At 29.7% G+C, this 12877-nt stretch overlaps 1 protein-coding gene across 8 annotated transcripts in view; it reads left to right on the top strand.

Annotated features, from left to right (window-relative positions):
• LOC142319586 (uncharacterized) overlaps nucleotides 1-12877 on the top strand; it is a 917667-nt gene that overhangs the window by 599947 nt on the left and 304843 nt on the right. For all 8 annotated transcript variants that reach the window (XR_012755216.1, XM_075357048.1, XM_075357044.1 and 5 more), the window contains one exon: nucleotides 5206-5490. Coding sequence is in view for 7 of the 8 variants with exons in the window: in XM_075357048.1 (XP_075213163.1) it covers nucleotides 5206-5490 (285 nt within the window). In the remaining variant the exon portion in view is untranslated. The remainder of the gene's footprint in view (nucleotides 1-5205; nucleotides 5491-12877) is intronic.

The raw sequence follows: 12877 nt of genomic DNA, 5'->3' as shown, positions 1-12877 counted from the left end.
TCTTCAAGTGGATTAAAATTCTCAAGAGAGAACAAAATTTAATATGGTATAAAATTGTTGTTTTTTTTCTATGCAGCTGTTCGTAAGATATAATGCTTTAAAAAAGGCAAAACTGAGTTGTGCACTCCGACATTCACTCTGCTAGCCGCAATAAATAAATATGAAGATTCCTCTTATAGTATCCGATTACAATAATAACGAAAAACAAGATTTTCCACATCGAAGTGTGTTCGTATTTTTTATTAAGATAATAGATAAAAAATTCTTTATTTATTTTTTTCAAAGAAGGGAAAGCAAGCGTTGGCATGCGCAAACTACTGATGTGCATTAATTAGAATTTTATATTGTGTGTGTATGTGCGTTAATTATAAAGACTTGTCTATAAGTTGTATTTGACACAAAAAAAAAGATTGAATCAAACTTAATATCTATCCATTTCTGTATTGTCATTTTCCCCTGTGTTTTTAATACCCTGACTTAATTTTTTTTCGAGAACCTCCATATCTCTTTAAATAAAATTTGTAATATTGTAAGTTTTACAATTTTTTTTTCAGTTTCATACAGTTATTTATTGCTAAATTAAATTTTGATATTCATTTTTATTTAAGACGTAGCAAACTGTAGGTAGAGTTTTAATGAAAAAGTTTATGAAATTTTGTAACCTACTAAAAGATTTTCCCTTATTTTGTTACGATAAAAATGAGGAGAAAATTATAATGGCTATTTTAATTAATGTTTTTATTCGATTATTTTTTGGATAAACTCTTGTACATTTCCCCAATTTTTTTTTTTTAAAGTCGTTATTAAATAGTAAATAAGCAGAAGATTCAAGTACCGTATTTTTATTACGAATCGTGATCTTTTAAATTAGGAACTTATTTAGGGCTTAACTTTTTTTAAGATTATAATTTTAAATCGAATTTGTTTTAACTTACTAAAGCATACCTATGTTTATCTCAGATAAATGTTTCGAGTGTAAGTTTTGAACATTAAAACTTTTAACATAATTATTTGATTTACTCACCGTTCTACAGAAAAACTTATTATTTATGGGAATAGACTCACGTCTTCGCCCCCCTCGCAAAAAGGCATATTTTAAAATTACTTAGGTTAAATCACGTTATAAAATATTATAAGATTTGTTTAATGGTTAATTTATATACGTTATTAATATTTTTGCAGCGCAAATTTACAAATACGTGTGCTAGAAAAATATTTTACTTTTATTCATTTTTTTTTTTTTTTTTTTAAAGAAGAATTAGAGTAATTCGATTTTCTACGTTATGAAAGTAATTTACTATTTCTTCCGTATTTATAAATGTTTTCGATCGTCGCTTGACAAGAAGCGCCTCATAAATCTACGATAAGTTGAAGGGGCTCACACAGAGATCACCTTCTTATCTCCCTCCAAGAAGGAAAAAGATAATCTCTTTGAAAACCATTCAGTCGTAAATTTTTCTCTTCTTCATGAATACGAGTAATATTCTTAATACTCTCTCCTTTCTTAGTAATTAAAAAATATCGATTTTTCTTTTTTTATATATATAATTCGTTTTAGATTAAAAATTGAATCCCCCTAATTTTATTTTTATTTTTTGAATTTGATCTGAAAAAACACCTTATGCTACTACTAATAATTATTATTATTTATTTCTTGTGTTGCTACTTTCCTAATAAGATTTAACATTTTTAACGAAATCAATTGTAAAAAATAGCAGGGTAAAATCACTGGATTATTAAATGTTATATTATTTTAATAAAAATTATATTTTTATATTTCAATCTTTATATTTCTTTTCTGCTACGAATTTCGGAAGGTAACAGTGTCCATGCTCCGTCTTCAGGCATCCATTAATCACGTTAAACGCTAAACGTTTTGAGGTAGGGTCAAAAACTGTGTCTGTATATCTAAATACGCTAACTTTAATATGCGCATTGCATTTAAATCTGTTGCAAGAAATAAAATAAAATAATTTCAGTTAGTTTGGTGAGTTCATCCATGAACTCTATAGCATTGATTTTCCTATCCACTAATCTATCACTTCTTAATTTTTGTTATCCCTCCTGTTTATGGCTTTCGTTCAGTTTAAAACCATTTTCAAATAATTTGTAAAATAAAAAATTAATTATTTCATTGTCAAAGGTCAATCAGGATTTTGTATTCCAGATTTATATATATATGTATCTTGAATTCTTCATAAACAACCTAAGTTTTTAATGGTGAATATATTTTATTTTTTAATTTTCGTCTATGACTGATATAAATCTGAGAGTGATATTAGATAAATTTCTAAAAGGTTACATGAAAATTTTAGTTCCCGTTTGTATTCGGTATATAGATTTGGTTCGTTTTATGTTAATACATTCTGTTACATATATAAGTTTAAATGACAGTGCACAACAATTATAGCAGTAAGTGATACAGATTAAATTAAAAAAGATATAAAATAAAAGAAAAAGGTAATTTTTATTATTTTAATAAGTAAATAAAAAATTTCACTGATTATTTTGCAGAAGTGTTGTAATTTTTTTTTTTTTTTTGTAGATTATTGCATGACTTACATTAAATGTACTGCTACTACGAAATAATGATAAATAAATATATTGGTTTTTACTTTTTGTTGTTTTTTTTAATTGATAACATTTTAAAAATAAATATTTTGTTAGTTTTTTTACATTTTGTAATAATATTTGTTATTTTGTAAATTATCAGATGTATATTATCCCTATTTAGTGATACTAGATATATAAATGGAAGATGTTGGTAATTTTTAATTTTGTTTTGTAAAGGGAAAAGGACTTCAAAAGTAGATAGATATTTTGTTTAGTATATTTAAGGTACTGTGTTTATAGTTAGGCAAATTGATTTTCTTTAAATTATGTAAATACTACATGTAAATTTGAATGTTTTGAAAGATCGGGTGGTTTTAAACACTATAAATGTTTAAGAACGTGTCAGACAAGTATCTGTTTAATTTTACATTTTGTTTTAATTACATTAGAAATAGTATTTCCTGAAGGTTTTTGTATTTAAAATTTTCGGTTTATGTTTACTAAAGAGAATTTTATAATATCCTAAAAAATATAAAATAAACTTTATTTTAGCAGACATTGCATCAGTTTCTTCTCTTCCCTCATCATCTACTCTCCTATACATTTTTCATCCCTGTATTTCTTTCCCTCTCTACTTTTCCATTCTTTTCTCCAACATGTATGGTAAATACAAAAATATAATATAATTAAGACAATAAAAAAAAATTGATGGGGGTGCTTAAGTAAGAACCTCATTTTATTAGTTACAGCCAAAAAGTCTCACAATGGAACTTCTGATGCCACCTTTAATATTTTCCAGCATTCTTGGAAAGAGAAATCTCCATTACTTCAAATGTACTAATAAAAAACCAGTTATTAACATTGTTAACCTTTTTATTAATATAGGAATTCATAAGGAAATTCCATTGCTTTCTATCCTGATTTTATTGGATAAACAAAAAATTATTTATTTTTTTTTAATAAAGATTTTGTTTTAAGATTATTATAATTTCTTTTTTTACAGGAATGCAACAAATTTAAATAATTTAAAAGGTAAAGTGTGTTAGTGTAAAATAAAATGATAGTAGAAGCCTGATTTTTAATCTCAAAGAAGGATTCTTCTTTATAAATTTAAATATAAGAAAAAACTTTTAAAACTATAAAAATAGTTTATAGAGTATCTCATCCATCGATCTGGAGGTTCTGGGTTCAATTGTGGTCAGGGATGGAATTTTTCACACCCCACCAAATTCATTATTATAATATAATTCATTATTAGTAACTGTTATTGGGGTGACAGCCTGTGTCACTGTATTCATAAATAATGCAAAATAAAACAGAAGTGGTCTACAGCATTGCTAACATGAAGATATTCAGTTAAAGAAACAATTTAATGCAGCAAACAAACTAAACCAAATCGTCAACTAATTCAGAATTGGTTTTTTTATTGTACAGATCATATGCAATTAGGAGCATTGTTATTAAACACAAAATACTCATTATTCTGGCCCTTTACATTCACTCAGCACTTGTTAGGTTTGGAATACTTTTAATATTTTGCTGATTGTGTTCTTATAGAAATATAAATAATTCTCAGTATTTGTTGAATATTTAAATTATGGCATAAATTTTATTTTAACAGTTTGATTAATTTCCAGTAATTGTTCTATTACTACTCACTTTGCTTTAGCTGTCTCTTTTCACAAGTACTGATCTCATGCCATCTGTTTTATGTCATTGCCTACAGTTCTTGCCAATTCAAAAGTAAGTTACAAAAGTTCCATTGATATGTAGGTGCATTATGAGTATTTCAGCAATAAAACACTCCAGAAACGATAAAGAAATACAGAGGTTTGACCTAATGGATTACATACAATGTGTAGCTGTTCTGTTCATTTGCTTGTTGCTTTAATTTAAAAAAAGTCATTCATCCAAACTAATATTTCAACAATTTTTTTAGCTAGATAGCATCTTTAAAAGGGCGATTTATTTATTTACCACATTTTGTAGCTTATTCCATTTTAAAGTTACAACATTGTTTGTTAAGTGGTGTTACAAAATCAAAGTAGTTTTAGAAGTCTAACTTCTTTTCTCTCATACAAGGAAATAGGAAACAGAATATGATTATCATGATTAACACAGAACATAATAATGGGTAAAAATACACAAAATTTGGTTTTTATACTTAATGAAAAACCCATCATTGATTTAAATGTTTGTGGAAAAACTTTCCAGTTACAAAATAAACTAACTTTACACTAGGCTAACAGTTCCATTAAAAGAGTACAATAATTATAAAAGTAATGGTTACTGCTTCATTTTTTTATTAACAAATGTGATCCAAGTCATTCGTATTATATAATCTGACATGCATAATAGAAATAGGTAAAATTACACCAACATTAACAACTAAACACTCAAATTATTCATAATAGGTTTATTTGGTCAAGTCAAACCTACGTTTTTATGTACATGAAAAAAGAAAAACATGCCATTTCATAACAATCTTTCTTTATGTAAACTTATTTTTAGTGATGCTGTTTATTGCTGTATTTTAATATAAATTAGTTATAAGATTATATTTGTAAAATCTATACTCATTTTAAAATTATTCTTCTAATAAAGGTCTGTAGTATATAATTTCACTTACGTTTTTTTTTTTACTTTTTTTAGGGGAGATGAGGTGCAGCGTTCATTGGAACTTCTGGATCGCGTACTCTCCGAGTTCGACGACTTGGAGAACGGAAACGCACCTGGGGACGAGAGTCCTTCATTACATTCTGAGGACGACGGCTACATGAGTATGAACGGCCGACGTGCTAAATTTGTTCTTAGTTTTCGTCCTGAAGTGCCACAGCTTCCTGAGCCACCTCCTGATCCACCACCTGCAAACGAAGCTCCTGACTTTCCACCACCACCTGAAGAGGCTGAAAGGATTATTTCTACATTGCTTCCACGGTCGGCCTTCTTATTTCAGTTGTATTTTATCAATATTATATTTATTTTGGTTTTATTTATTAGTTCTTTTGTAGGTGATGGAATTTTCGTAACATGTGGAAAATTAGAAAATTCATTATTTAAAATTAATTCTGGAACTTGGTATATTAAAAAAAGAAACATTATCATTCAATCAATGAAATTAAATTTTTAAATTATATATAGGCTATAATTTTTGTCTCAGTTAGCAATTGTACTTTTATGTTGAGAAATTGTATTAGTTTCATCATAATACATGCTTTACAAAAGCCAAAATAAACAAAGAATCAGAATAGTAATTTTTTACATTAAAAACTGTGTGTTCTAAACAGTCATTTCTAAACTTTACATAATGATAAATTTTTTTTTTCAATGTTATCATATCAAATCATTTGCATTATTATTTGTTTATATTTGATAAATAATTGAATTGTGAAATGACTAGACCTGTACAAACTGACAACATTTAGGGTGCATTGCTCTGAGTAGGAAGAATAATAAATTAATAGAATGGCAAATAATGTCATTGTATACATTATATAATGAACCTGGAAATAGCATTTTCCTGCAGTGATATTTTCTTACATAATTGTTTATTGGATGTACCAGTTTAATCTACCAGCTTCCAGAATTCTATGTATACTTTATTTTAACATTAAACAAGTGCAGATTAAGATACCAAATTTATTTTATAGTTGCAAAATTGTTTTATTTAATTTTCACAATGGAAATTTCATGGTGTTTTTTTTTTAACAAACAAAGTGTGTATTGTAGCACTGCCATTGGTATAACCAAATATTTATTAGGTTTACGTATCTATATAAATAAACAATTTATAATTAGTGTTTTATATCTATTTACTATGTGTAAATTTTTATATTTTGTCAGCTGCTAATTTGTGATTGAAATATATAAAAACTGTCCTTGATAAATGATTATTTTCATTTTTTTTGTTTAATGTTTATAAACAATATAGTTTATTTATGAACAATTATGTTTGCTTTGGAATGGTATTAATATTTTTAATATTAATTTTAATTAGTTATTAGGTTTTTAGGTTTTTTAGGTTATTAGGTATTAATATTTTAATATTAATTTTAATTAGTTATTAGGTTTTTAGTTTTTACTTAGCTGGTGGGTTATACCTATAACCTATAAAAATATAAACATGGATCAGTTGATCACTTGATTGATTTGACATCAATGAAATTGCAACTGGTAGAACTAACTCTTTGCTGAAAACGTGGATCTATAACAACTTCGGATAGAGACCATAGAAAGTTGTCCTGCCGTAAACTCATTTGAGACAATATTGTTAGCAATCTGAATGACTCTGATAGCGAAGGTACCATTGATGACTTAGATTCTCATTCACGATTACCATCATGGCAAACGATTCCAGTGCTGCATAAGCCAAGAACGATGTGGACTACCAGTGTGATCACAAGCAACCACTTACCTTTGTCGAACAGATATGAGGACTTGCCGATGAAAGAAACAAATGATAAAACATACCAGAAGGAGGGTGTCAAACCACCTCCAATTGTTCTTTATGAGATCATGGAAGTGTTGCATCCCTATGAACTGATAAAGAGTCAATCATGTCCAAAAGTTACTACTATATAAAAATTATCAGCACTAAACAGTTTCAAGTGATGTCAAAAAGCATAAACATCTACAAAAAAAAATAATAAGAGTTGATTCGTGAGCGTAGGATTTCATTGAAGTACGAATAGTTGATTTTTTTGTTGAAAAACAAATAGTTGATTAGAACAAATAGTAGGTACTTTCGTGCCTTTGTTCTTCAACATAGGTACTTTCATACCTACATTCCTAGTAGTATTACCTAAATTCTTCAATGTAGGTACGAAATATAATAAACACACCTGTCTTCTTGTTACAAAAGAATTGTTGTTTAGATCTTCGTGAAACTTGGTCTAGAGAGAACGAGGAGATACTCAATGTCCTAGACATAGCAAACTGTAGCATCGTATTCGAGGTACCCAGAGCTGTGGGTTTAGTCCAGTGCATGAGATGTCAACAGTACAAACATACAAAGGATGCAACCCTTCTGATGTGTGAAGTGTGCAGAGGCAATCAGGACTATTGACTGTCCTAGAAAAGACTGAAATACTCCTACCATTTGCGAACTTTGACATCCAGATCATCTGGCAAATTATAGAGGTTGTAGGGGGTCTATACAGAAATCCTGAAGAAAAAGCAAAGGCAGAAAGTGCTACTACGCTCCAAGGGAAATGTTAGTCTGTATGGGCTTAGGAAGAAACAAATGACTTCATTTAATCTGAGCAACACCAAGTTCCCTTCTTTAGGTTGAGAGAGATTTATGGATCCAAGCACCCAATCAGACACTAATGTTGGATCTTATCCTGCAGTTGATAGACTAAATGCCTGTGAGGATCCCGAGGACAAATTAAAGAAATTGACCTCAAACATAGAGCTTTTAGTGCAGCAGATTGGAAGCCTGACAGGGTTAGTTAGCAAGATGACAATCAACTCTGTTAAGGGTCAGATTTCTAAAACATCAATGGTTATGTTGCCCGCTAACAAGAATTAGAGATGTTTATCATCACATAATCATTAGATATCGTACTACTCTGTGAAACTCACTTCATCTATCAAAACTGTCTTCACCTAGCCTATATACGGCTAACCATCTGGACAATAAGATGCATGGGAGCTCTGCACTGCTAATAAGGAATATGATAAAACATCATCATTACTTACTGTATTTCAGCAGTAATTACATCCATACTACTTCAGTTGAAATTATATACTTTTAATTGGAATTTTAGATGAGTCTCTCAAACTTATCGGCGGCCTACTTCCCTCCTAGGCATATTATCTCAAGTAAATTATTCTCGTGAGTTTTTTATAACACTGTGCGTGCATTTCATTGCAGGTGGGGACTGGAACACTAAACATGTTCATCAGGGATCACGACACAACAACCCAAAGTAGAGCTTTAAGGGGTTGCATTATGGGCATGCAGCTTGATGTGATCTCAGGATTACAACTGACATATTGGCCATCAGATCTGAATAAGATACCAGATGTGTTAGACTTTTAGGTGACTTCCAATCTATCATCTGTGTACAATTCTGTGGGGATTAACTACCACTCAACATCTGATTATTTGCTAATCCTACTCACCATAAGGATAGTGGTGTTTAGGAAGAAGAAACCTCTGATTTGACACGTTAGCACAGACTGAGTGTCTTACAGTAGCTGGATCGAGGATGAACTGCTGGTACCCATTGAGTTGAAATGGTTGGTAGTTATAGATTATGCGACTGAACATTTGACCTCAATATTGCAAGAGGCAGCCTGGCGCTCAATGCCTGGAGACAAACATGAAAGGCAAGTACTATATACACGAAGGTAGTAGACTTCATTTCAATGAAGAGGTATCTAAGGAGGAGATTTCAGTGTTACAGGAGATCAGAGGATAGAACATCTTTAAACTGCTTGGAGATTAAAACAGGTGCTAGTCCTTGATTAGTCAGGTGAAGTCCTTCAAGAAGGAGACATTTAAAAATTACATCAGAAATATTTTAACTTTAAAAAGGGATGACTACTCTTTGTGGAAGGCCTTGAAGAAATTTCAACAACTGTTGCCTCAATTACCTCCACTTAAGAAATCAGATGGAAAATGGGCTAAAAGTGAGAAGGCCAACCTGTTTGCTTGGCACTTGCAGGCGATTTTTCGACCACTTAACTTCCACAGCGCCAGTGAAGAGGACATTATGAACTTCTTAGAGAATCCAATAACAGTGAGTCTTCCACAATTAGCCCTTCTCATCCAGGGAAGTGCTAATTGATTGAGAAGGAGCGAAATTCACATAAAGCATCTGGCTTTTGACTTGATTACCAACAAAAAGCTTGCCATGCTCTCTCCTGAGGCCATAATTTATATGACTCAGCTGTTTAATGGTATCCTTCGAATGACGTTCAACCCATCAGAAGGATGGGAAGGTATCCCAAATATTTCTATTTAGAAGGTATCATAAATAGTAATGGTCCTGAAGTCGAGCAAGTCAGCACATGACATGTCTTTGTACTGGCCAATAAGCCTGTTACCTATTATGTCCAAAGTACTTAAAATGCTATTCCTTCAGTGGCCTTTGATCAGGGACAAGTTATCACTGACCACCAGTTCTGTTTCCAGCGTCACCACTAAACAAATACACAGGATCATTTGTGTTGTTACTAAATGCTCTTCAAGGAAAAAAATGTTGTTCTGCTGCCTTTCTAGATTTCCAGCAAGCATTTGATAAGGTCTAGCTAATTGGTCTGCTATACAAACTAAAAACAAGTCTACCTCAACCATTCTATCTGATATTGCTAGTTACTTGGACAGTGCATTTTTTCTAGGTATACACCTAGATCTTCATCTAACATGGAAGGTTCATATTAAAGTAAAAAGGAAGCAGGTAGCTATAAAATTTAAGGAACTGTACTGGTTAATAGGCAGGAAATTGGAATTGTCCATATTTAATGAGCTATTATTATAGAAAGTGATTATAAAATCAATTAGGACATGTGGAATCCAACTTTGGGGTACAGCAAGTACCAGCAGTAAAGAGACTATTTAGCGCTGTCAGAATAAATTTGCAAGATGCATTATACAGGCTCATTCAGAACATTGGAATCCATGAGTACTTAGGTTACCTTATGCCGACCTCTGTGGCACAAGTGATAGCATTTCGGCCTTTCATCCAGATTCGAATCCTAATCAGGCATGGTATTTTCACATACTACAAAGTTGTCATTTAAAAAAAAAAGGTTACCTTAAGTTCAGGAAAAAGTCAATAAATTAGCAGGCAAGTACAAAATAAAATTTTATGACCACATGAACCTCTAGCTAGTTTTAACACATGTAAGACCTAATATAATACAAGTAGACCAAAAAAAAACAGACCTGGAACCTAATAGTTTTAATCAGGAAGAAGCTTCTATTCATGAGTTGTGCATCATTTAAGCATGTATGTTAATCTTTATGTTGCTGGTTTCGTTTGTTCTTATTTCTTTTTCTTTTATCTTTACCTATTTGTGTTAACTTTATCATTGCTTATGTTATTTTTTATTTATGATGATTTTAAAATATATTTAATTAAGGTGTTTCAAGGAAACTGCTATACACTTATTGTGATGAAATTTACTTATGGTTTCTACTTAAAAACTGATTATAACTGTGATTTTAAATTTTAAAAAATTTATGCGCGTATTTTATGATCTGAGTTCTAATAATTACATTGTTTTCTCATTCAGGTTTTACTTGAATTCTGCAAAAATTAATGCAATTTTATTTATTATCATAAAAAAATTTAATAAAAACTCAGGTCACTGGGCATATGTAGTCTAATAGTTACAGTACTTATTTATTTCCATGAATATACTATTCTTCAGTTTTAAAACCTAGAGTTTTGTACATTTATAAAACTTAATCAATTTTGAGCCATCTTCTGGCTAAGTAGATTGTAGATGTTTATACACTGCTCTGCTTAAAAAAAGTAAAATCTGATTATTAAATTTTTAACTCCTCTAAGTTTATTTAAAGCAATTTAATTTTACTGTCACATTTTCTGCCTTTTTTAATTGGATATAGCTTGTTGAATTTTATCCTGTTACCTTAATGTAAATTTAGTGTGTTCTGTTATTTTTATAGGGAATTCAATGCTGGAACTTTTTTTGAGTACTCTGCGTAATGTTTCTAATAAAAAATTGTTTTTATTTAGAAGAAAATGGGATGTCAGTTTGATTAGTGAATTTTACATTTACAATGATTGCAGTTGTATTTTCATATATCTCTAACAAAAAGAGAAAAAATACAATAATCTTAAGAAGGATAAATTTGAACTTCAAAACAAAGTTTCAAAACACTGTTCTAACTTTAAAGAGCCATATATAAATTCTAAATTAATAGAAAGAATAAACTGTTTATATTTATTTAGTACATTAACAACCATCTTGTTCATCAACAATAACCAAATTATTGTTTTGTGTTCTAAAAGTCACATCTTAAATAACTGGTTGTATTAATTTGAAATATCAATATTATATGTATATATTCAAAATAAAATGACATGTTTAATGTATTGACAATGATTATTATCTGTTATATTATAATTTTTTATTTATTTTTTTCTACTGGTCAGGTGGATCATTATGATCCTTTCCAACAATTGATCTTACCATCGTATAAATAATTTTAACAGTTAATCATGTTTGTACCTTTTTTTTCACTTCCATCAAACTTTATGACATTCCATCCAGTAAGTTAGTCCCAGGAAGGACATATTGCCATAAAAATCCAACCATAACAAACCTAGCAAATTTAATTGCAAAAATAAATGGGAAATGAGGCAATAAGAGAAAAAAATATTGAGTTTTTGATGACATATATTTCTAATGTAAATTCTTGTGGTTATTTTGACAATAAGTACAGTAGGACCAACCTTTTCATTTATCAAAGTACAATTTGGTAATTATATTTACTATTGTTATCAGTTATAACAATACTGTATAGTTCACAGTATAATTATATTACACTTTTCTTTATCTTAAAGTTAATACTATTATAAAAATATGCATTACTTCACAACCTTTCTAAGCCCACTAAATGGCAGTTCATTCAGCATCACAGGTGAAACCTTCATTGTATTTGCCATTGTATTTGACCAAGTATTGGCCTAACTGTATGCTAAACAACATTATAATCTAAGCAAGAAAATGACTGATGTTTTTTGTTTCTCATGCTCTTTACACGCATTAACATTATACACATTAGATAGACTGCAGCAGTTTATCTAAAACAGTAAATGTTAAAGTAAGTAATGTAAGTAAAGTAAGTATGTAATGTAAGTAATGTAAAGTAAGTAATGTTAAAGTAAGTACAACATTATCTACCATAAAAGAATGCTTTATGCAAGCTATTTCTTTTCGGTTTGGAAAACAGTCAATATCATCCAAAGGATGTATGGCTGTTGTTCTCATTATGCTACCATTTGCTGTTATACAAAAGGGTACATCTGAAAATTATACTATGTTGAACAGTCATTTTTGTTTCACTGTATTAGTCATTTTGCATTTTGTTTCTGTGGAAGATAAGAGCTGGAAATTCCAATTAAAACAATTAATAAATTACATACTATATTTAATTTACTATGTACTTATCATCCAGAACTACAAACTAAGGAGCATTTGTAGTGGATGTTATTGTATGGATATTTAAGTGGTTATTGTATGAATATGGATAGACTGATTAAACACATTTATTCTTTGTCGTTGATTTTATTAAATCTAGAAAAAAATTAATTAACTCTTCATTTTACAACACCTGTAAATTTGT

This window comes from Lycorma delicatula, chromosome 2 (assembly GCF_047948215.1).
Source record: "Lycorma delicatula isolate Av1 chromosome 2, ASM4794821v1, whole genome shotgun sequence".
Taxonomy (NCBI): Eukaryota; Metazoa; Arthropoda; class Insecta; order Hemiptera; family Fulgoridae; genus Lycorma; species Lycorma delicatula.
Note: the sequence above shows the minus strand (reverse complement) of the source record. Positions and strands in the feature narration are given on the sequence as shown.